The 25,232-nt window shown below is 41.2% G+C and overlaps 4 protein-coding genes across 4 annotated transcripts; 3 read left to right on the top strand and 1 right to left on the bottom strand.

Moving 5' to 3' along the window:
* Positions 1 to 5,545: 5,545 nt before the first annotated feature.
* Positions 5,546 to 9,342, top strand: LOC115734152 (tRNA pseudouridine synthase A 1). Its single transcript, XM_030664755.2, has 6 exons — positions 5,546 to 5,736; positions 5,840 to 5,906; positions 7,655 to 7,794; positions 7,880 to 8,242; positions 8,402 to 8,464; positions 8,676 to 9,342. The coding sequence occupies exons 1-6, from the start codon at positions 5,641 to 5,643 to the stop codon at positions 8,910 to 8,912; spliced, it is 966 nt and encodes a 321-aa protein (XP_030520615.1). The 5' UTR covers positions 5,546 to 5,640; the 3' UTR covers positions 8,913 to 9,342.
* Positions 9,343 to 9,742: 400 nt separating this feature from the next.
* On the bottom strand, positions 9,743 to 13,973 carry LOC115734484 (protein TRIGALACTOSYLDIACYLGLYCEROL 4, chloroplastic). The gene is made up of 5 exons (XM_030665302.2): positions 13,489 to 13,973; positions 12,527 to 12,773; positions 11,938 to 12,301; positions 10,985 to 11,322; positions 9,743 to 10,230 (listed from the first exon to the last, which is right to left on the bottom strand). Exons 1-5 carry the CDS (start codon positions 13,752 to 13,754, stop codon positions 10,033 to 10,035), a joined length of 1,413 nt encoding a protein of 470 aa, XP_030521162.1. The 5' UTR covers positions 13,755 to 13,973; the 3' UTR covers positions 9,743 to 10,032.
* Positions 13,974 to 15,465: 1,492 nt separating this feature from the next.
* LOC115734485 (ABC transporter B family member 5-like) lies at positions 15,466 to 15,868 on the top strand. Its single transcript, XM_030665303.2, has one exon. The coding sequence runs from the start codon at positions 15,538 to 15,540 to the stop codon at positions 15,811 to 15,813; it is 276 nt and encodes a 91-aa protein (XP_030521163.2). The 5' UTR covers positions 15,466 to 15,537; the 3' UTR covers positions 15,814 to 15,868.
* Positions 15,869 to 16,625: 757 nt separating this feature from the next.
* LOC115734463 (protein OSB2, chloroplastic) lies at positions 16,626 to 24,969 on the top strand. The gene is made up of 7 exons (XM_030665266.2): positions 16,626 to 17,068; positions 17,479 to 17,617; positions 21,264 to 21,360; positions 22,513 to 22,604; positions 22,685 to 22,832; positions 24,307 to 24,371; positions 24,448 to 24,969. Exons 1-7 carry the CDS (start codon positions 16,686 to 16,688, stop codon positions 24,595 to 24,597), a joined length of 1,074 nt encoding a protein of 357 aa, XP_030521126.1. The 5' UTR covers positions 16,626 to 16,685; the 3' UTR covers positions 24,598 to 24,969.
* Positions 24,970 to 25,232: the final 263 nt, after the last annotated feature.

Here is a 25,232-nt window from a genome sequence, read left to right as displayed (position 1 = left end):
ATCCAACCATTGACCTTGCACATAATCAGACAATAATAGAGCGTGAATCGCAAGCAAGTGCAAGTGCCTCGAGCGTACGGTTTGATCTTTGCACTTTAGATCACATTAACCGTGGCGTGATACCAACCGTCATGATGCTGAGAGAAAAGTAAAATAGGCGCCTCGAGCGTCGACGTGTCTTTTAGGTTAGCGGCGAAGCGATTCTCCGAATTTTAATTTTCGCGAGGTGGTCCTTCGTGCTTTCTAAATCAACCGGAAAGATCCATTTGCTAGGTTATAAAATCAACACCGTCGATGCTCATAACGGGATAACCAGAAACCTCTGGTTAGAGAATACTGCTCGAACCACCACGGATCGATTGGCACACAAATGCCAGGGTTAGGGTGTCCGGAAATGTGATAATTGGCCCCTTCAATACTGATTAACTATGTAGCACCGATGCTTTCCTGTATCGGACACTTTTCGACATGCGACCGACACGTGATCAACGCTCCATACACGCCAACGACACGCGAGTCCAAGATCCTCATGCGTCGTTTTAACACGCACATGATCAATTTTAAGTATTTTCAATAAATTAGTGGTCAAAATGTAAATTCATCAAAAATCTATATGTACTCAAGTTATATACCCAGTCATTCCAAAATTAATATACTAAGCTGACCTAAAAAAAATCTAATCGTCAATCCCTAATAAAAGAAGAAGAATAAACTCATTGCTTATATTTATATATATATGATAATTATCATGTATATATAAAAATATAACTATAGTATCGATCGTCATTCTAACGAGTAGGAATTCTCTATTTTTTTTTTTAAAATAACGCATTATGTTGCGTGTCGTGTCGATGCTATATATCTTATCGATAGGTTGAGGGTCACTCAACCCCATCGGCTTAATCGTCACGGGTGCACAGTGACCATGCTTGGAAGATTTAAGTTCCCCATGTGGGGCCCACTGAGGCACGTAGCGATTGTGGATTTATTAGCCCAAATTCGGTATCATCATATGTGAACAAAATCGACACCACTTATTTTCACATCAAATTACACAATGAGCGAGACATTTTTTTTTTATAATCAATAAAAGGACCTAGAGAGGATCATATTCCCCTGCACACGTTATCATAAAGGTTAGAAACTCGCTACCAAATGTTCGATTTGAGCAATAATTACCCCACCACTCGCGATCATAGAAGAGCCAAGGATGGATGGCCTATGACCCACCAAATCGCAAGCAGCCAAAAAGCCTCTTCACTCGAGACACGTCGCCGTTATGTAACGCATCACGACCCATTCAAACTATCCGGAAGTTAGTTGGTTCGCTCACGATGCGAGTCGAACTCCTGACCTCGTGGAAGACAGACGACCCACTCGCACCTGGGCAACCATCTCGATGGTCATAAACCTATCGGTTTGGTCACGCATAATACGCAATAGCAAGTTCATAAGTTCACACGACCCGACATTTGAAAAGACAGCATCAACGTGTGAACATCATGTTATGGTACAAACTCTCAATCTACGCAAGGGGACTGACTAATCACGTGAAAAGATCCACGTGACTTCTCCGAAAGCTTTAAGAATACTGTCTTGTCCCTTCATGACTAAGATTACCGACACGGAAGAGGGATTGACGATCGCCCGCCGTTGCCACCCTTCTGCATCTCACTGGTTCGTTACCAACACGTGTAAGAAATGACAAATAATTCGAGCGATTAAAGTCAAAAGTAGTTAAATTTCAGGGCCCGACGTGCGGTCAATTCGCCGTTTTTCTCTTCGTTCCTGTGGGCACCAAGTATGACTTTTGCTCGCGCGTTGTCGTGGTCGATTCCCCACGTGACTGGTTCAAACGATTTCGTGTTCGACCTAACTCTCTAAATGGCTGGACCGGACCCTCACCATGATCTGCCAAATTAGCGACATGTTCCGCTGGTCGAGAAGAATGTGGGGGCTACATTGGCGTGTGAACGGAGCGAGCGTGGAAGCGCAGTTTTGACTTTTTCGCCATCGGTCGATTAAGAACCCCGAGGCTCTATTTGGAACTAACCATGATGAGCTCAATAAAGGTATTGAGAATTCACGCGATAAAATCTCGAGCTCGCCCATAGCCGGCCGGTGGGATTTGTGCGCGGCCAACCACGGAATATTCCACTGGCCGGGGGATTAAATCAGAATAAAAAAGCGAATGAACGAGAACGAGCTTCTTCTAGAATATTCCCGACGATTGGATACGAGGGGGGTGGGTCCGCTTTTTTTTTTTTTTTTTTTACCTCACTCTTCCTCGAATTTTTTTTAAAATACTTCTAAGCGTGGAGCAGGCGGATTGAGCGTTATTATATAAAAGGGGGAAAAAAAAATGAAATCCAGAAATACTGAAATATCGAGCCCCAGATTCCAAACCGGATGACGTGGACGCCTTCGTTCGCGTGTCGGGGACCGCGGGGGCGACAAGAGCCCCATTGGCATGCGTAGTGTGCTATGTTCCCAAGCAGCTCCGCAAAACGACAAAACCCAACGCCGTTTCTCGCGGGCGGGCCCCGCTCGATTCCCGCGATAAATGAGAAGACGACAAGAGTAATTAACGTCTGTGGTGGTGAACTATCCAATGGGGAAAATTTAAGAAATCACGGCCCTCAAAAAAAGAAAAAAAAAAAAAAACCCATGGAAATCGACTGGAATTTGGTCTCTTATGCTTGGTCGAGAAAAATTTGGGTCCCCCTCCCGAATCGACGTTCAGCATGCGCGATGGTCGAGTTGCTTAATCAAGAAGATAGATCGCATCCGGTCTCTTTCGCTAAATGCAAGTAGGCAAGTTCCATGATTTTCGGATGGATATAGGGGGAAAAAAATGCCCCGCTGTTCTCGCCAGTTCCTTGGCCATTTTCGAACCGCCATTTTTTTTTGACGTGATGAGTGATGTTTGTGGCTTTCGAATCCGGCTACGAAAAGCCGGACATGGTTATGGTTAGATAGCTTATGAATAACTATCGTTGAGGTTTAACGATCATGCAATGTTACATTTGCGCGACCATGAAGAGAGTTAAGTCCTCAACCTCGAGTATCTTCTCGATTTTCAACTCAATCCTTGTTCGTGGTCCTTTGCTTTCCATGAGTCGCTTTCTAATTGATCTGAGAAATCGATATTTGTTTACCTGCTCTAAAATAGTTGACACAAGATCAATCAATTATAGGATTCCAGATTCAATCACATCACTCTGTTTAACCTAATTTTACTTAACAAATCACCATCTCTCTCTCTCTCTCTCCATATATGTGTTATGATGACCACTGCGTGTATTTGTTGCACCTTGGAGATCTCTTATCAAACCGATCTAGGTCATTCAAGACTTGCATCAGAGAGTTGCTAGAAGGATTTGATCGTACCGAATTCAAAAAGTTCGGAATTTAATCGCGCATTTCCAAATATCTAAGACTTAACCAATACTCGAGCGGATGCTCGGGACTTTCGGTACAATCTTCCCCTCTATAACCAAATGCCTCCGAGACACCGATTAAGTCAATTAAAAACAGAAAATTACGCTTTTCGAAAGCTTACAAAAAAAAAAAAATAGAAGAACTACGGATTTTAAGGAAGCCAACCGCTCACTTCAAAGAGCGGCAAAAGATTACTCACTTCAAATGGAAAATTTCTCAATTTTCAGCGCCATCCATCAATCTCGTACCGCTCACTCATTAATAAAAAAAAGAAAAAGAAAAAGAAAATTGCCCATAAACTTCTAACTTGGTGGGAAATGTGGCAAACGAGGCACGACATCCACCACAACCTTCGCCGTTGCGAGACCCCCATCTTTTGACGGAAAAAACCCAACCGAAATTCACATGCCTCCAGTCATTTTCACGAACCGGCTAGCGCTCATCATGTGTAGCAAACAAAGGTCCACCGACGGGGCCTTCCGTCTCTTTCGGAGTTATGTCTTCCTCTCCCATTTCCTGATTTTATTGGTGAGAAGCGACATCGTTTGCTCGTGGGAAGAACGAGGTGCGTGGTCCTGACCTGATCGTGTAGCCGAAATCGATCGCTTCGTTTCCACTGCTCTTGTTTCGGCCACAACTTTTCTTTTCACATGTCGGGTCCAGCTCGGTTGGGATTTTTCTGATGGGGATTGGGGGCTGTCATTTGTTGATTTTGTTAGGACAGGAGGGAGGGTGGGTACCGCTGTGCCGGTACGAGTTTTTGCTAGGCCGTGTCGGGTCCAATCTTCATGTTGTTGCTGTAAAGGGGGCCACAAGGGGGTGTGCCTCTTTGGCTCTAGGCTTAAAGTCGCGCGGTGCGGTCATGCTTGTCGCGATCCTATGCCTCGGTATCGCCCTTGTCGCGATCGCGGGGGCAACATGGCATTATGCTTGTCCGTTCCGTTATCCATGGTTAGGCTCGGAATTGTGATAGTGTTTGTATTAGGATGCACGTGTGAGTTGCATTAGAGAAGCCCCACGTCGGATCATTGATGTGGTGTGGAGAAGTTAATATATCCAAATTGGTCCGTAAGTCGTTGGCTTAAACTTTTGAGTGAAGGGTGGTTTAATTAGATATTTTTATGGGGTCGAACATTCGTTGCAACGAATGTATCCGGAAAACAAATAAAAATCAATTTGACAAACGAAGTACGAAAATTCAGTTCGCCCGATTCGTGAAATTAAGATTTCCCATTGTGGACTTAGTCATGGTGATTAGGGGTGATTAATTTTTGGATGGGTGGGATGGGTGGTTCCCACCCTAAAATCGAGAACCGTCCACTAGGGATCGGTTCCGCAAAATGTGTATTGTGAACCACCCGCTCGTTCCATGGATCCACTCGAGAACGGAACCATCGGTATGGTCCGATCTCCGATGGGATCCATGGAATCGGTTTTACAGACACCAACATCAATTAATAAAGATTTGCTAAAATACCATGTACTCTATTTAGTGAATAGTACTTCCATATCTGTCTTATTTAAGATGAAACTGCTTGACAATTGTTAGTTCTATTAGCATTAGTTCCATATCTGTCTCTACATGGTTCCCGATGAGCTGGCTTGGACTTGGGAGTCATGAAAATTTGAGGGAGATAGTTTCAATTAAAAAAACATATATCTATATATTATAAATAGGTCCGATCCGGTTGGAAAGGTTCTCACCTGAAATCGGGAATCGAACCGTTATTTTTCACTTCCAGGAAATTGGAATCGGGAACTGGACCGGTACCCACCTGTTACCATCTCAAATTAGCCTGTTGGATACGGTTTGATCCTGTTAGGTTGGATTCCGATTTTTTTGCTCATTCCTAATGGCGATACAAACCAGCGATGAAGCAGTTTTTAATCTTAAGAAAATTTTAAATATTGATTACTTTAATTACCTATAATTTAGTTTGATAAAGTAAAAGGCGAAATAAAATCCACGAAAAAGAAGGAAGGAACGAAAAATTGCCGGCGAGAGAGAGAGGAAATTGAGCCCACCAGGCCGTGAAGATCGGACATTGAGAGCCCAGTAGGCGGCGAGGGCCTGGAAAACTCCGAGCCCATCTGTCAACTCAAGTGTCTCTCGTGTTGAAGAATCGAAGACCAGTCTGTTCTGGCGGAGTGGCATTCGTCTTCCCCGCCGGTCATCCGTGTCTCGTGGGGGAGTTGTGGATGTTGAGCTTGAGGATGAGTCATGCAGTGGGCCTTCCAGCTCCTCTGCACCTCAATGGCAATTCCTCTTCAACCACAAGCGACAACGTCAACGTGGTTTGCTCCCCTCTCTGGCTCTCTCTGTATCTGTGGGCATGCTTGTTTGTGTCGCACTGCACCTGCACGTGGAGCTGATGTTCGGGTGGATTTCCATTGCTAGGGGAAGCCGAGTGTAACGGGGTACAAGTGGCGTTTGGTGATAGCGTACGACGGCACCCACTACGCAGGTCCCGGCTTTCTTGCCTCCAGATGTTTGATGTTTTGTCTCAGTGATAACGAGTGTCGAATCTTGCTCATGGGCATGTATCTGCGTTGTTCTCGCTGACTAGCTGTTGGCTCCCTGTGCAATTATTTATTTATTCATTTATTTTTGTGTGTGAGCGTGATTGGTGCAATGATACGAGGTTTCTGCTTTCTTCTTGCTTTGATCATACTGAATAATGTGGGGATAATATAGCGATGAACATTTTTTGAGAATGACGAGGGGTAGGGGAGGGGTTGTACGGAATGGAATTGTGTGTTTGATTTAGTTTTTTCCGTTTTCCTTTTTTGGTTGTCCTTCGATGTTGTTCGGGTATAGTTTGGACGGAATAAGCAATTACAGGGAAAAAAGTAGCTGTGTGTTTTATGCTGATATATGTAGTTTCGCCATCCTGAAGATTCGATCTTTTGCTAGCACACCCAGTTGAGCTCATTAGAAACTTTTAAGACATTGAATCAGAGCTTGGAGGAGCTAAAATGAGGATACCATTAGTTTCTCCATTTCTGCAAAACATAAGCTTTTAAAATGTCGTTTACAATTCTTCAATAGTCTTTTCATTAAACTGGAGGAGTCATCATCCTATATTGTACATTTCGGTCTTTAGCTGTAAATCACAATTATACATTTAGTTTCGAAGATAAAAAATCTTTGTGTGGGATATTTCTGTGTGCAGTTGGTTTCATGTGTTAGATATTGATGGTAGAATGCATCCGTCACGATATTGTTAAATTCCACCCCGCGTAGTCTGTTTTTGGGGTTATCGAGAATCTAACGCAGGAAATCATGAGATTGTACGAGCTCAGCATGTTATCACGTAAACTGTAAAATTTTAGCATTTCTCGAGATGGCTGTTTAGCTCGTTAAGTAGATGTCCTTCTAGAGAACTCAACATTTGAATTCTTGCATTCTGTCTCTCCAACTTAAGAGAATAGCTATATCTAAGCAAATATAAACACAACATGGGACTTCAATAAGGATTTAACTCAATTGATTTAACAAATATCTAAAAGCCTGCTTAATATTCTACTACAATAACTCCCCGAAAACTACGGTAAACAACAAATTTGAAATTCCGGTAATGGAAAACAGAGCTTAAAATTGCCAAAGTCCAAAGATGTGTTGTCATTTCTTAACAGCTAGCGAATAAGTTGGGAAAGAGAAAGCCCCAATGCAAAATGATGCTGCTGATTGTGTTGAGCAGGCAAAGAAGATGGCAATTGGTTGACAGCCTTTGTCGTTACTTGTTACAACAGTCTCAGTCAACCTCATGATCTTACCAGTCGCTAGGAGAATCTGTTATTTTGATTAATATGCCCTAATCTGTCAATGTTGCCCTAAGAAATGATCTCAAGCGTATAAGGGTGTTGATTCATGAGAAATTGGGCCTAACTTTAGTCAAATGTTGCTGAGAAAGCCTAATTTGAAGCCAAGCAATTTTGGTGGTGCTCAATCCTTCAAGATTCCATAACCTTACTCTTGATTTCTTGTCCGTCCCTACTAACATATAATTCTGAAGCTACTAGGATTGCTGATGGCTAGTTGATTGTAGGATTGGACATTCTAACGATGAGATCTGTAATTTTGGCTGACATGATTGCCCTTGAGAACATTTCAGTCAGTTATACCCGTTCTTACTTGACTACATCAGTGAATGACCATGATCTCTCTCCCTCGGTAATGCTTTTGCTTATAGTACTGTCACTTCACTAACAGGCTGGCAATATCAGCAATCTCCACCCACTATACAATGTATCATGGAAAAAGCTTTGACTCGAATCACAAAGGTGGAAAGGGAGGATCTCCATCTGGTTGGTGCAGGCAGGACAGATGCAGGAGTTCATGCCTGGGGTCAGGTCAGGCATTCTTGTGCTAATGAAGTTAAAACACAATCAACCCATCAAAGGTCAAGGACAAACTTTCTGGTCGTTGATTTTTCAGGTAGCACACTTTGTCACACCATTTAATTATGACAGCTTGGATACCCTCCATGCTGCTCTTAATGGTCTTCTTCCATCTGATATCCGTGTAAGAGAGATTAGCCCTGCAGTGCCTGAATTTCATGCCAGATTTTCCGCGAGAAGCAAGATTTATCACTACAAAATATACAATGATACTGTCATGGACCCGTTTCTGCGATGCTATGCTTATCGCAGTACTTACAAGCTAAACCCAGAAGCAATGAAAGAAGCCGCTAAATATTTTATCGGAAGACATGATTTTTCTGCTTTTGCAAATGCATCACGCAATGATCGAGCACCAAATCCTGTCAAAAATATATTCAGTCTTGATGTCATCGAAAAGGTAATCTATAGCTATCTCATTTAGATTTCTGCTGAGCTGGTTGGGTCTCAATTACCCGAGAAAGCATTCTATCTCTTTACAGCAGTTTTATGCTCCATTATCGTTTCTTTTACCTTTTTATTTTTCAGGATTGTTGTTTATCTGTGAATATTTTGTTAGGGAGCTCTTTTACAGATAGAGGTTGAAGGTTCTGGATTTATGTATAGACAAGTGCGGAACATGGTAAATGAAAGTGCTCCCTCTCCCAGATTTAAATATTTTGTTCTACTACATTCATCAGATAACTGAATCTGTGAAACAGTTCAATAGAATTTAAGGACAATGACCGCGCGTTCAACATATATTTATGCAAATAAAGAGTAGCTAAAATTAGCTTTGTTCATGGAGGTTGGGATGTGCAATTCTGAGTCCTTATCATCAATTGCATATGAAGGTTGCTCTGCTTATACAAATTGGAAGGGAAGCGATGCCTCCTGGTATTGTTCATATGATTTTAGCATCTCGGGACCGGAAGGAGTTAGCCAAATATTCGTTGTCTGCCCCACCTCATGGGCTGTGTCTTGTAGCTGTCAATTACATTGAACAGCACATGCAGCTTCCATCAGGTTGCCCTCCTAAGAGTTTGGGAAGGAGTCACACAGTGAGCAAGTGCAAGCTTCCATGCTGCTAGAGGGGCCAGATCTTTTGTTCGATTTGCTGGTCAAAGTGGTGACGAGCAGACGGTCATTTGCGCTTCAAAATGAAAATTCGAGGTCTTGTCAGTTTGATTCCAGATTATTTTGATATGGCCCTGGGGATGCTTGATCACGTACAGGTTTGACAGTTTTCTTTCCGACTGCAGATTTCCGATGTCATGACCATTTGCTAGGATTAACTTTTGCTTCACATTCAAGTTCCTCATTCATTGCTACTCGGGATTCTGAAAGCAAACAAAGTGAATCGAGGACTTCTGATATATTCTAGAATGCTATTCATGTAATTGAAGGAGAGAGAGAGAGAGAGAGAGAGAGAGATTGTATCTGTACAAGAATGCCATCTTATTATGTATCGGAACAGAATGTTCAGTTCATCCATATCATCGTGCAGAGTGGAGGAGGATTGTGGTTCTCTTTTGATTAACCAAGACATGGAATTTCTGTAGGCTTCATTGCATTCGTTGAGAATTATCTTGGACTTGCAAATTGTGATTACATGATACTAGGATTTTCTAGTTTGTCAAAGATTGAAATAGGTTGAAAAAAAAAAGGTTCTGCGCAGAAGCGAAGAAGGTGGCCAAGAAAATCTGTCGTGGTAGCGGTCATAAACATGTTTGTTGAAGATCTGGGAATTCTAGGCCACCCATTTCCTAAACAAAAGCCAATGTTTCCAGTCCCGACAGAGAAGGTAAAAGGTGGTGGAGCGAGAGTTCAAGCAATTACAGTTTCTGAGGTTTGACATAAATTTTTCTCTTTTGGTCACAAGTAATTAGGTTGATAAACATTTGGAAAGAGCAAATCAGCCTTTGACCAAGATTGAGGCACTTGTGAGCAATTTTCTTCCCCTGGCCATACGCCTGATATGAATCATTCTTATCTCCAGCTTGCTTTTGACATTTTCGTCTTAAAAACTCCAAATTGCTAGCCAGAAGATCAACCTCGAGCTGACAATGAATACAGCTGAGCAAATGCTTCTAGGTTGGACTCAGCATCATCATGTTCATTTCAAGTTGCAGAAAATCACCTCGAATGAAATAGGAACTATCCCTTGAATGCTACAACCTTCTAATGCAAACAGAAAAGCAGTCATTGTGGTTAGGTCTCAAAGAATCGCAGTTCCACCATGAACTCTTTATGCTTCGGGGCGTACCAAGCAACAGCCTTGGCGGAACCAAGAACCTGCAGAGCGTATTCAACGGCAAACACTGAATCATCGATATGTACAGGTCGGTCCCGGTCCTTCAAGTCAACTGAGACCCTCGAATCAACTCTGACACTGAAAGGTCCACCAATCTAGGAAAAGCAAGTCACAGGTGTCAAAAACAATATAAAGTTACTGAGTGTGGTTTCAAAAAAGGCAACAACTCCCTCATTATGCAGTCGAGATTGTCATTAGGTGATTTCTTCAGGATTGTAATAACAACCTTCCCACAAACATTTACAAATAGAAGGTGTCAAAAACAATGTAAAGTTGCAAAGTGTGGTTTCAATAGGCGATAACTATCACATTAAGCGGTTGAGACTGTATTTAGGTTATATGCTTCAAGATTGTGATACCAAGGTTCCTCCAGACATCCTGCTTGAACTATGTTAAGCTAACTCACTGGAAAGTAACTTTAATTACGACCAAGAAATTTAAATACCTTTTTTTTTTTTCCAGAACCAGGACCAGATCTAATGGACCACTCCGCCCAAGTATTCACTCTCATATAAGAGGAGTTATCTCTTGTACAGACTTATGCCCCCCTTCAATACACATTTAGGACTTCACACAGCACATTTAAAAATAAACTCACTCCTAACCAAATGAAAAAAAATACACATTTAGGACTTCGCACAGCACATTTAAAATAAGTCCCTCCTCTATGTCGCAGACAAAGTGTCCAAACAAAAAGTGTCTGTTTTCCCAAGCAGAAGACGATAGATGGAGAGAAAAAGGTATGACAAAGAAGATGACAAAAGCATTGGTAGAACGAAAATCCTTCATGGCCAATTTCAGCTATCTTGCATACAAATGGATACTAGTACATATAAAGAATGCATGTACCTGCTGCTGAAGAGAAAGGGTCGCATTAGGACAAATTGCCTGTAGTGTCTCTAGGTTTGGCCTTTGAGAATTTAGAAAATCTTGAGCTAAATGCACAGCACCAGTTAAAAACTTGGAACCAGAAGGAAAATCTAGGCAGGCGTGGAAACGGGTAAGATCTAGGAAAAGCCTCTGGAAGTTGCCATGCTGAGCAGTAAATGCAACAGCTGCAAAAACATCGCCTTTTAGGGAGGATTTTATTGCAGGAGCATTAAAGCAGATTCCCATATGATCCTGTGATATATCTGCTACATGAGACGTTGCTGCATTATCCCCGAAAGAGGCTGTCACAGCAGCACCTGTTCAGAAATGGATAAAACCAAGTCTTAATAAATAAAATACAACTTCAAATCACCTAAGAAAGGAAGATAACCTGATCATAAACTGAAGAGGTTATAGCCCCAAAACAATAATTTTGTCCCAAATCTAACATATGACATGACTATACTCCACGCATAACTTGTCCTTATTGGATGAAGATATGGAGAACGGATGTCAGATAAACAGAACTACCTAAACTTAACGTGTCACAAATATCCGTCCCAAGGCCTGAAAGAAGTTGGATGGAAATGGTTTTCGAACTGCATGTGAAAGTACAGGGACTCTGGTTGGCTAAAAAATGACTATGGAGGGGTCACCTTGCAAATGACCCAAAGAAAAATGCTTGTACAAGGTCACCTTGCAAATGATTTTAATAATATGGCGAATGGCAACATTTTTTTCTGAAGAACAGAAAATCACTAAATCATACAATTCTTTAGAGAAAACAAGTGCACTCAACACCAACTTGATATTGCAGGTAATCAATCTCACTCACTCCTTTTTTGCAGAGGGAAAAGACCAAACTGACATAACATGAAGAACGATAGATTATTAGATAAGTCTGATTTAACAGGCTAAAGCCAGTATCTCACCAACAATTCCTGATGCAGAAACGTGGGGATTTGAGAGAAAAACATCATATGGTTGCACTAGCTTCAACTTTGTGGCTTTACTTCTCCATAAATCAATGTTCTTCTTGAATGAAAAAGCACCTTTAAGGGCAGTTCCAGGGAGAAGCGTGGCAGGTACTCTGTGAGTAGGTGTTGTTTCATTACCTTCATACTGCCTCAATGAACCCGAGTTTTGGTTCATTGATAGATGATAACTGGTACCAGCGTCAGAAGCAACAGACGCGAGATCAAAAGCAATTGAAAGTGGGACATCCCAGTAAGTACCATCCTTACTAACAAAAAGTCCCGGGGAGAATGCTTCTACCAGCAAATTGTGATGTGGAAACTGCAAACAAAACAAGATGTATTACCACCTCAAATTGCCTTGTATTTTGCCTACACTACATGGATTTAACGCGTTCTAAAATATTTTAGCACTTCCCATACCCTTAAAAATTTGAACTGATCTACTACTCACAAGTCAAGAAATTATGTTTTCCATTTATAATTGAGAGTTCTATTTGACAACTGAAATCTCTAAATATATGACTAGGTCGCTCATTAAACTTGCCTTGTGATGAAACACTGCCTTCCTGCGAGGCATCCTCTCGTCACCATACTCTTCTAAGCTAACAAGCAGTGTATCTTCGGGCGTTAACAGCATCTCTGAGCAAAAATTCAATGCGTACAAAGATTTATCCCGTAGATGCCTCCCGATGCCTCGCCACCAAGTGGGGTCCTGCTCTTGCAATAGCCCCTTTTCTTTGACAGACGATACGAACTTCTGAAGATTGAACTGACCTAATAAAGTAGCAAACCTGCATAACTTCAAGTTCCGGAGCATCGGTCAACACAAACATCTGACCACCGAGTTCATCACCAAGCAAAAAGACACCATCAAGATTGACACAAGAAGCACAGGTGACACCTTGAAAGTAAATTACATGAAATTGGTGGCATGCAATTAGACTACATATTTACCTGTTCGGATGCTAGAATCTTTGTCCTCTTCTGATTGGTGAGATACATAATATGACTATACTCTTACTATTGCATCTAACACATCAGTGGATCAGGTTAGGGGGACAAAGGAAATGATTTATGCGTGGTTCAGGCGTGTAGCAGAATATTCGAAGGACCCAAAATCTAATCACCTAAAGGGACATGATTGCATCGAAAAAAGGAAGACAAAAAACCACAAAATCTACTTGAAATTGGTATCTGGCATAAAAAGAACCTATTGAAAACTAGCATCTGTTTCCAAAGACTACTTAAAACTTCGAATCATGGAAACTATGATCCCATCACAAATGCAGCTCCACTCATTACATAATCAAATAAAAAATGAAGCTACAAAAGTAGCCAAGGATTTCCAGTAGCAATTCCTGAAAAGAAGCTCACTTTCGCCACAAATACCACCCATGTATGCCCACGGAAAATGAGGGCGACAACAAGCGAACACAATCATGGTCCATCTCATTAGCAATTGAAACAAGATAAAGACACATATCAACAACAAGAAAAAAATATTACCAGTTCTCTCCAAAGGGAACGGTAAGAACCCTCTCGAGAGCGAACCCGGAGCCGCCGGCGAAAGATGGGACGAAAGGGGCGACCATGAAACGCTGCATGAAGTCGATCTGCTTGGGCCGAGAGAGGCGGGTCCCTCTGGATAGGCCCAAGGGGAGCGGGTTCCCGGGCACGGGTCGGGCCAGTCCGTCGAGGGTGACGGGCGTGGAGACGTCGAGGTCCCAGAAGCCGCCGTCCATGGCCCACCGGAGCTTCTTCATCGTCGTCATGGCCACGATGGGGTGTCTTGTCTTCTTCCGGCTCTCGAGGAGGCTGGTGAAGGAGAAGGAGAGGAAGAAGCACCGGTGGGAGCGAGTGCTCACTCACTCTCACGGCAAAAGGGGCATCTTGGTCCTTCTTCCTCGTCTCACGGCATTTGAATTTCGTTGCCGTAAAATGGATTTTGTAATCGAACCCAAGAAGAAGAATAGTTTCTTCGGAGCAACTTTATTGAGGCTGGCAAAGTTTTCAGACACCGTTCGCAAAATACGAGAATAGCAAACGTGTCGTCTGCAGATTGACATTTTTCTTGACACGTATATTATACGACACTCCACATTTTTCACACTGATTAACAAATTTTTTTTTTGGGTAAAAACCATACGTTTGGTTAATCTTTAGACTTATTTATACACATCCAAATACAATTTAATATAATTATACACCAGACTTCATATTATAAATATATTAAACGTAGTATCTCATATGATCTCTTAAATCTATTTGGATATCAAAATTTTGACATGAATAATGAACGTGTGGTACTTATGATGGACCTAACCCGATACGATACCAATGCGACACAAGGCTTGAATCAGTTGCAGAGCCTAGAGGCGATCGACCATTGTATCGGATGCTCAACCATTGTACAGGGATGGTCGCGACATCCGCTCAAGCTTACCTTGAACAATAGCACAGGGCAACAATGGCCATAGGAGCCGCGATGATACATGATGCAACAGACAATTGTAGAAAGAGGTTGTCTTTCGGCTTATACCAGATTCCTTTTTGCCCCTAATCGATATTATACTTTAACATGAGGCAACATAAAGATAGTAATGAAATTCTTGAAGTTTAGTCCAAACATCGAATCTAAATCAAATCTATCACAAGCAAAGAGATTCCGAGCTGTTCCACTTTTGTCTCGACTCTCGAAGCATGTTCTACCTCTCCGAACACTAGCACAGGGCAACAATGGCCATAGGAGCTGCGATGATACATGATGCAACAGACAATTGTAGAAAGAGGTTGTCTTTTGGCTTATACCATATTCCTTTTTGCCCCTAATCGATATTATACTTTAACATGAGGCAACATAAAGATAGTGATGAAACTCTTGAAGTTTAGTCCAAACATCGAATCCGAATCAAACCCATCACAAGCAAAGAGATTCTGAACCATTCCACTCTTGTCTCGACTCCTAAAACATGTTCTACCTCTCCGAACTGTCAATGATTTATGCTATTGGCATATACCACAAAGCTGTTTCATCGGATGTTAAATTGGGTTAAAGGACGAGACAATCTCTTAGAAAGGTCGCCAGAGTATATAACTCACGGCACTGTCCGCCCACAAGGCGAGATTTCGAAGGGAAGCGTATAATGTTCACAAACGCACACGCTAGACTCAGAATCAGGCAAGGAAAATTTACATGGAAAATGAGGTCAGAAGAGTTCTCTTGACTCTTAGTTTGATCCAATGGAGGGAGACAAGGTTAGTTCCTATTCTTCTTCCTTCGACGGAAGGAAGAAGAACCTTGATTTCAAAATGGGACAATACTATCTCGTGTGGTGCCGACGATGCTCGTAATCACTCTGTTTATTCCAACCTTACGGAAACGTGAACACAAATGCTTCCAATAGTGTAGGAACAGAACTATTAGTCCAAATGAATTTTGAAGTATCACTGAAAAACTCTACCTGGGGAAACCTACGGGGTTATGATACGACGGTCGGTGAGCGAGGCGGGCAGCTCTAGGGCGGACGGAAGCAACGGGTGGCGATCGCTAGGGCCATGGTGAAGGCTCCGAAGATTCTGCTCCTCGACGAAGCCACGAGCGCCCGGGACGCCGAGTCCGAGCGCGTCGTGCAAGACGCGCTGGACAGAGCCGTGGCGAACAGGACCACGGTGGTGGCGGCGCACCGGCTGTCCACGATCAAAGGCGCGGACTTGATAGCGGTGGTGAAGAACGGGGTCATTGCGGAGAAAGGGAAGCACGAGACCTTGATCAACATTGAGGGGGGCATCTATGCTGCCTTGGCGGCCTTGCATTCCAGGACATCATCCTAGTGAAAATTTATGTGAATTTTGGTCGAAGTGTTGACTATTCCCTGGTGGGTTGTCCTTAAATGTGGTCTACGATTGTGTATGCACTACTTAAGAAGGTCACCTCTTTTTCAATTAAGAAGCCTGAAGTGGACAATTATATAGACAATGCACGGTGAACGATCGAGATCTATTCTTTTGTAGTCGGAAGACTATCGTTTCTCAAGAATTGGCGGTTGATCTTTCTTTGAAAAATTTGGTTAAAGCTTATCGATTGAGGATATGTTGATAATTAGTATGAACGAAAAGTTCACCAAAAACTCATGAATAATATGTTAAAAATATGATTTGAATGTAGATTTTATTTAATTAGTGATATCAAATTCAAATTTCTTGTAAGAATGATATGAGGACGGAAATCAATGCTTGGAATCAATCGCACATGTTAAAATATTTAGAATTAAATTCCATCTTTTTAAACATGTTTAGGGCTTGATTGAAAAGTTTAGTGCCAGATTGAAATGTGCTTCGGCTTTCATATCTAGCATCGGTGGAAACCAATCTTCATTTTCAAATTTTTTTAATTTTCGTGAAAATTGATATTTTAAACATGAAAATGCTTAAGGTTGTATTGTGTCCAATGTTAAGAAGCACGTTCTTGCTTTATTAGTAAAATTGTTTCTCATTAGCAAAATTGGAAATCCTTAAAAAAATTTATTATTTTATTTTTAATTTATAGTTGTGAAAAGTGAAAATAATTTTCCTAATTCTCACTTAATGACGATTTTTCCTTTGTGCAAGATAAGAAAATTATCATCCCCCGGTAGAGCAGCAAGCTTTGCTGACTATAAAGGTATCATCTTTTTGTCTCTCTGCAAATTCGTGAGGAAGCTCAAATGAGTTCACTCGCTCGATCACTCGGGCGAGCTGCTTCGTCGCCGTCGTCCAGCGCCGCCGTACCAGCACTACTGCGTCTTTGCTCCTCGTCTTCTTTCGAGCGCCGTTCCACCGCTTCACCTGCCGTGGCATGGAAGTCCACTGCCTCCTCCATGGCCAAGTCGGCTAATAAACCGTCGAGGGATGGTGGTTCTGGTTCTTCCCCCGCCGTCGTCAATTGGCCGAGGCCGAGCGAGATACCGTTTCAGGCCAAGGTCGCCAACTCCGTCACCCTAATCGGTCGCATCCGCATGCCGGTTCAATCTCAGAACGGTCCCGACGGCAAGCTTTGGGCGAGCACCGTCGTCACTCGCGACGAGTCTCCGGACTCTCCGTCGCTCTGGTTTGTTCGGCCATTCTTCATTTTTGGCTTTCTCTAGCTTTTGCTCCTTCGCCAATTACTAGGAAAGAATATGCGCGTGGAAAAGTGAAATCGAGTTTACTTTATGTAGAGGAAGAGGAAATGTCTGATTATTCTCGCCATTTCGGGACATGAATTTCGATGGGTGTGTGATCATAGAGATTTGTGGAATCACTTAGCAATTATTCTGGTATTCTAATATAAAAATTTGTCTATCTTGCAACCAACCGCGATTGTTATTTATCTTGTTGGTGTCGTGGCCGCTCATGGACTTTGTGGAATGATGTATTGCGTTTGCTTCATGCTGAGTAGAAATGTTGTGTTTGGGTTACTAGCCGCAAGTATTCCACTGGGAGCATTACGTAATTCCTTTCGACTGTCTTATTTGACAGGATTCCCATCACATTTGAAGGTGATTTGGCTCATATTGCGGCTTCACATCTGAGAGAGAACGATCATGTCTGTATCGCAGGACAACTGAGTGCAAATCCACCCCCACTGGAGGTTAACCAGGGTCAGACGGAGGTCCAGGTAATTCTCCGAACTGTAATTTTGAAGGCATGGCATCTTTGGATTGTGGGTTCCTCTGTACCTCTTCAATTAAGGTGCTCTGGTTGTGTTATCCTTTTTTAGGTTTAAGTGGAAACAAGTTATTTATCTCTAGTACATTTTAAAGTTTTTCAGTCAACAGATTTTCTTTTTAATCTGCGTTGACATATTTGAATTGCTTTGCTTCTGTATAGGCGTAAATGTTTGGAGAGAACGTTGATAGAATGGATTGTGAAACTTACAAATTTTATGAAGATATGATGGTGGATAAATAGATTTTTGTATTGAGTCACCTGGTGAAAGCATACAATTCAGTTATCAATAATATGGTTCTGTTTGATCCACATCCCAATGATTTGATGTGGGAAAGTGAGCCAGAACCGTATGATTCAACCATGATTCACGTTCAATTGATTCATTTCTTGCAATCAATCACTATCCTCTGCGGCAGTACAATTTGCTAAAAACTCAATTTGTGTGACTTTCATGGTTCATCTAAATTTTAATTGTTAATAGAGACTCAAACCTAATTTGGAAATAATTTTCAGTTGCTTCTACAAATTATAATTGAAAGAGCAACTAGATCAACACTAAAAGTAATTTCTCGGACAATTAGATGAGGGCTAAAAAGGTCCCATGAGAATGCTAGATGCATCAACTCACTCAGTTGCAATAAGATAATCGTAAAACCATCCTAACTTACACAAGACTTTTCCATCCTTTTCTTTCACACCCTTCTCTTTGTAAAAGTTTAACTCCATAAACGAGGCAATATGAACTAGAGAGCAGTGATTGTGTAAGATCTCAATTTAATACCTTTATAGACATCAATTTCTTTGTTCTATCTGAGATAAAACATGTAGGGGAATGCTAGTTGGACTATGCAGAGAGAGGAAGAGGTGTGCAAGAGCATTCCAAATAGTAAAGAACTTATACTTTGAGAACTTGTTCTTTATTTATGAGGTAATTCGTCTCCTGTAATATTCAAAAGCCTTACCAATAAGATGGTGTATTTACATGTCATCTTTGATTCTTTTGCAGAATGTTCGGTATAGGGTAGACCTGTAAACGGCGAGTTAAACTTGGATCTTCAGTTTATTAGTTACCTATAAAAAAACTCGGATCTTCAGTTTAGATCTAAATCAAACATTTTCCTGTTTTCACAAGTATTCTAGTTAAACTAGTACTTTTTTCCAGAATTCTAGGTTAGAGGTCCATCAGGAACTTTATGAGCTGCCTTTCCTTTTTCTATCATGTTTCTTATTCTATTCGACGTAGGGTATTTTGTTTCTTATTTAGAGGTTTCCTATTTCAACTTGGGTACGGCTGTGAGGACACAATTCATTCTTTATAATCAATGAAACTCGTTGAAATTTAGGTAATTTGAGCTTGCGCTCCAAAAGCCAGCAAGGACTTGCCTGTTGATCCTATTTATCAAAAACACATATTCAGCAGAAGTTGGCTTCTAGTCTTGTTAATCATTGCAAGCAACATCACATTTTAGGATAGATATCATTCTTACTGGAATTATGTCAACATCAGTGAATATCTATAGCCTTTCAAAGCAACGTGCGGAATACCTGCATCACAAGCCAGAACACCTGGACCTGATGGTCACTTGTTTTAGTCCTCTGGATCTTGAACGCTAGGGATCCTTCAGACGACGTATCCGTCAAAATGGAGAAAGATGTTGTCGAGGTACCGTGCTGGATCCTCTTGCACATTTATTGCCGAACACCAAAACTAAGAAATCACACAAGTTACTCAAAAGGATCACAATAGCAAATGTAAGCATCTCTGCAAAATGTTGGGAATGCAACACTTTTATGTTCTTTATGCAGTTGTACCATATATGCTAGTGTGACACCGAAACATAAGTTCATCATTTCTGGTCCATGAGGTTATTGTGGTTTGTAATGTTCATTGCACAAATCTTCAACCTGTAAAGGTGTGAGCTACATTGTCTCCAGTCTTATGATCTGAGGTAGGGGTGTGCAAAAGAACCGGGAACTGCCCAGACCATCCAGAACTGGACTGAACCGGACGGTTCCAATGGGTCCGGTTGGAACCGGTGAGTATTGGTCCGGCTCTTAGTTCCAGGTTGGAACCGCTCGCGGACCACCCAGACCTCTGTGTGTGTGTGTGTTTCAGGCTTTTCAGCTCTCTTACTCACCTCACTCCCTAGTCCTCACGCACGCAGCTCACTCTTCTAAAAAAAAAAAAAAGGGAGAAACCCTAGCGGCTGCTGCCCTCACTTACCTCAGTCCACCTCCTCAGCCCTCTCAACTCTCAACTCTCTCTGTCTCTCGTTCTCATCTCGCTCTCGTCCGCGGTCGCCTCCGTCTCTCGCTCTGGCTTCTCACACCAGCTGAGCTCTCTCTCACCTCCGTCTTATGCATTAGATCTTGTGTTTGTCTCATGCTTTGAGGAACTTTTAATGCATGTGAACTTGGGATGGTGTAAACTTTTAATGCCCAGATTCCCCTGTTTCTGCAGCCTCTGACTAGGGCTGCAGCATCTTTAGTCTATGGTGATTTTGTGCATTTGGAGGATTAGCAAAATGACTGGTTCCATGGTGGTTTTTATTTTTATTTTGCTTAGGGCTGCAGCATCTTTAGTCCACTGGTGACTTTGTGCGGTATCTTTAGAGGATTATCAAAATGAAACGGATGGACCTAGTCCGGTCCGGTTCCCAGGTGGGTCCTTGGAACCAAAGGGCGATTCCCGGTTCCCATTTTGTGGAACCGGCCGTTAGCGGGCGGTTCCCCGTTCCAGGGTGTGAACTGCCCACCTTGGAACTAATTACCCCTAATCTAAGGTTATATAATATTGGAACTGGATGACCGTTGCAATTTTATTTTGTTACTGACTTTTTACTTGAATTCCAGAAAAGCAGTCCAGCTTTAAAACAACTCGCCGTTGTTTAGTTAGTTTTTCAAACAGCGAAACTCTTTGACCTTTGGAGTATGTGTTATGGTTTTTGAATTGATCGAGGTCATGCTTAGTGGGATACTAAATTGGCCAGAAGCAAAAGTACAGTTTTAAGCGCGCAAGCTTCTTAGGGAGGATCAACGGGGATGTATCTTTGTAAAAAGGGGCTGGGAATAGTGATGTATCTGTTACTGGGTTGTGAATGGGTCCAACAATCATCTCATTCGGCCTTAGCAGTCTGGAACATTGGATATGGTCTTGTTTTTTTTTTTTTTTTTAAATTATTGATGAGATATAGCTTTATATGGTTTTGAATTGTTTGAAGGAGAAGAATAAAGCACATCTATTTCATGATTATTTTGTTTTGTTTTGTTTTGTTTAGACACCCACCTTTTCTTTGGAGGAATGAAGGTTTTTATACTTTGGGTATTTAGTCCACAGAACAGCCTAAACGTGATACACACCAGTTACATTTGTGGATATCTCGTATATATCTTGATTGTGGCTCGGGGCAGTACGCGTATCTCTTGCTTTTGATATCTAACGATAATGATAATTTTATCCTTCCTTCTCAGAATGTTATGAACAGAAAATGGGTTCACTTCAGTTTCTTTTCTTGTGCCTTCGGAGTGTCCACGAGTGTCTTTCACTCAACAGTTGACTAAATGAAGCTGTTTTGATACTTTGGCTATATCAGGTGGTGGTACACAGCATTAACTTTGTTGAAGGATCTTCTCAAGTGAAGAAAAGCTCTGTCTCTCATAGACATGAAAAGTCTTCTGGCAGTTGTGCTGGTATGCCCCTATATCTGTGGTCTTCAACTATGCTTGCTTACCCCATTGAAGCACGCACGTCCATTCTGCCCTTAAGGAGTAATTTCTGCTTGAGTTCTTAGTGATTCTATCTTTGTATAATTGTGGAGACCTCTTTGCATCAATTAACACCCCATTATGTTGGTTATTCCAGTGAAGCTAAGCTTTAGACATGTGCCCTGACAATATTAGGGTGACTTATGCCTGGTGGGTAATTACATGATAATTCACATGCACAAGCTCATATTTCTGCATGCATATACGCGGACAAACGATCAATTGAGGCGAATAACTGGCTTGTTTATAGGGAAAATCTGGTGGAGCTGCATTTGCTCTTCTTCTTCTTCTACCTGTTTCTTCTCCTTTTTGTTTTATTGGTTGGATATTGTCCATGGCTTTAGTCCAACTTCACTCCTGGTCAGGTTCTGGTAGGAAAGACTAGTATGCGGCTCCTATACCCCTTAAATGATCTTTTATCCAAAAGCTTTTGTAGGAAATATACCTAATATATATCAACTGTGTCTCTTATGTTGGACATACAATTCTCCTATGATGGGGAGCGAGAGAGATGATGATGATACACCCTTTTATGATATTTATAAAATAAGATAAGTTATATCTGAACTTGAGGAACAATCTTTTTCTTGATAAGTCCCTCATGTCTTGGAGGATCTTCTTGCTAGCACTTGTGAATGGTGGAACATTAACTTCCCAGAGGTATCGGGACAGTCAGTGACCTTTTGTGTGAAAAGGAAAGAATTTCTTCTAGGTAATGTTTTAAATATTCAAATCTTGTTGAAGACTTAGTACAAAAAAGTGCAATGGGTCTGAAAAGATTAATTTGTGCTACCCTTCATAGTGGGATAAGGCTTAACTGTTGTTAGTCTTTTAGGTAAGACTTTTGTAGGACTATTAATAGGGTCCATAATGTCTATGAATGAAATCTGAAAGAGTTGCTCTGAGTAATAAGTCAGCTATTAAATGGATACTAACCTGAATGAAAAATATCCACAATCAGATAAAAAGGACTTGATCTTTTGGTGAATCTCATTGTTACCTCGTTTTTAAGTTATTACATGACTACTACGGGTTTCATTCTTTTCTATGTCTATGGTCTTTGACACTATCATTCAGTTACTCAACAGTATGAGGAAGACCCGTGGAAAGACCTCATTGATAATCCAACAGACTGGTGGGATAACCGTGACAATAAGCACCGTGGATTGGTGATAACATTTCCCTGAGACTTGGTTCATCCATTTGAATATTCCTGACTTGTCTAATTCAGATGGCTAGCACTTTACAGGTGAGTCACAAGTACCCTGATTTTAAACGGAAGGATGGTTCTGTAGCTCTCTGGCTTGGTAAAGCACCCAAGTGGGTTTTACCAAAGATTGAAGGCCTTGAAATTGACGCTCAATCTTGTAAAGGAAAAATCGCAAAGGAGCAAAATGGTTAGTCATGGTTTATTTCAGTGTATGCATTCTTTTCATTAACATGGCTCGAGGATTCCCCAATGTTATCTTTGTGAACTAACTTAATCATCACTTGCTAGTTTGAATCTCATGGTGCCTTTGATTGTCACAGTAGAGATTTTTCCTATTCAGCGATTGGCTCTGGAAATGGGGTTCTGATTTGATACTATTTGACTATACATCTTCAATGCCTAAACATTGTTGAACAGCTCCGTACAATAGTAACATGTTCTTTTTCCCATGGTACATTTTCTATAATTGTAATCTGGGAGATGTTGGTTTCCGAGAGGAGTAGAATAAGAAGACGGGACTTTTGAGAATCAACAATTATAGAAGTTAAATGTTCAAAGCTTGAATTCGTGGATATCTTTTGCATGTCATTGAGGAGTGCATGGGCATCACAATGACACATTTGTTGAATGACCTGTAATTCAAAAAAGTGCAAACAACATTGTGTTTCTAATGGGTAATTTGGGCACCCAGCAAACACCTAAATTTATAGTTTAGCAAACCTGAAGATTCTACAGTTACTTTAGATTATTGCAACCCTTTGAATTTCTCCACTGAATTCAAACATCCTTTATTTGTTTACATTGATAAGCTTCTTTATGTGTAATTATGTGTGATTTGATTAAGTTTAATAAGAAATGTTTTCGTCAAAATGTTTACCTGCAACGGGAAGTCTCTAGTTTCTTTAATTGGGTGTGTCTTGTGTGGATGATGACTTTTATCTATGAAATGAAAAAGAACAAAGTTTCTGTTAATTATTTTCCTGTATAGGATTGAATTTTGGCATGATGCTCCTCTTGGTGTATCAATGAATTTCAGGAATTGATTTATGGAAATATGAGATTTTTATCGACGGTTGATATATATTGAGGTACCAAGAGGAGCACCGTGCGGAATAGAGAATTCATATTTGATAGCTTCCTGAGCTAGGAGGTTTGATAAATCTTGATAGCTTCCTGAGCTACATCAACACACCCATCAAATTTTCGTTCCATCTCAGAGTGAAGGCTCTAATTGCTGGCTGGAGTTCCTTACTATGACAACCCTGAATACGGGTTCAGCTTTAAGTTGCTATATTTATTGTCCCTCTCTCCATGATTATCTCAGCTATATATGACAGCCAAAGGAATGATCATTACTCGTAATCGAGCAACCATTCTGTTGACCATCAAGAAGTATAAGAGCTGATTTAAAATTTGGATTGAAGAGAATGTAAGTCCTATCAGACTTGTGACAATTAAAGTTGTGATCCAAAGACTATGCAAAACAAAGAGTGAACGACTGTCAAAGCTCTAGACACCTGAATCCAGTTTTAATAGGTGAAAAACATCAACATCATGACAAGAAACGACAAAGAGGACCTACCTATTTAGACAGATTCTTACCGAAAGGAACACTTGACAGCATCATAATGTTGATAATATTCACCTTTCGTTGGTTTTAGGTGATGATGCCTGGAAGAGCTTGGTGGAAAACCCAGAAAAGTGGTGGGACAACAGGTCAAACAAGGTAATATGTTTACTTCTGAGGCATGAAACCTGTTTGTTTTCTTACCAGCGTCAGTCTTGGTCCTTCATTTTTACAGCGCAAGGAAAAGTCCCCTGACTTCAGGCACAAAGAGACCGGACAAGGACTTTGGCTGGATGGCTTGCCGGCTTGGGTGCTATCTAAGTTGCCTCCTATTAAAGCTCATGATGTTATGGCTACAAACAAGAGTAATAACGTGCTCTTTTGATCAATGAAAATAATGAAAAAATTCAGGAGGCAGTTGAATCTGATGACTCGATTCTCAGTTGGTAAGGCAGGCAAATTGTCAAAGGTTGCTTGGATCTTGAGATGCTTATGTTTGATAGACTTGCCCTGTCATCGTCGTTTGTTCCAGAAGCTGCATTACATGTTCTTTGAGGAAAATAAGAGTTCTTTGGCTGCAAATGTGGAAAAGGTTTGAATCGTTGTAGACTTGGACGTGTAATGTCAGTTGAAACTTTTAGCTTCCTAGTGAACCATAGCATTCTCTTTTCTTCTCTTCTTTTATTTTGTTATTTTTGCCTATCGTGTTCATTTGGCGAATATATTGATTTAAAGGGACAATTATATCGGTGAATAAGCGTGATTCTAGAGGAATCTATCAATTGATCTGCTTGTGTATAATATGTTAGCAATTTAACTGAGGACAACTGTGAGCCTCCTTTAGTCCTTTTGCATGTGTGGCTTTATGGAGACAGGACTTTATAATATCTAGTGAGGTTGTTGGGCTAGACTTTTATGAGTTCGATTTCTTTTTTTTATCTTTAGGATGTGACTATCCTATGTTGGAATCGGATGATTGGATTTGGATTAGATCTAAATCAATCAAGTTTCGCTAGAGAT

This window comes from Rhodamnia argentea, chromosome 6, assembly GCF_020921035.1.
Source record: "Rhodamnia argentea isolate NSW1041297 chromosome 6, ASM2092103v1, whole genome shotgun sequence".
Lineage (NCBI taxonomy): Eukaryota > Viridiplantae > Streptophyta > Magnoliopsida > Myrtales > Myrtaceae > Rhodamnia > Rhodamnia argentea.
Note: the sequence above shows the minus strand (reverse complement) of the source record. Positions and strands in the feature narration are given on the sequence as shown.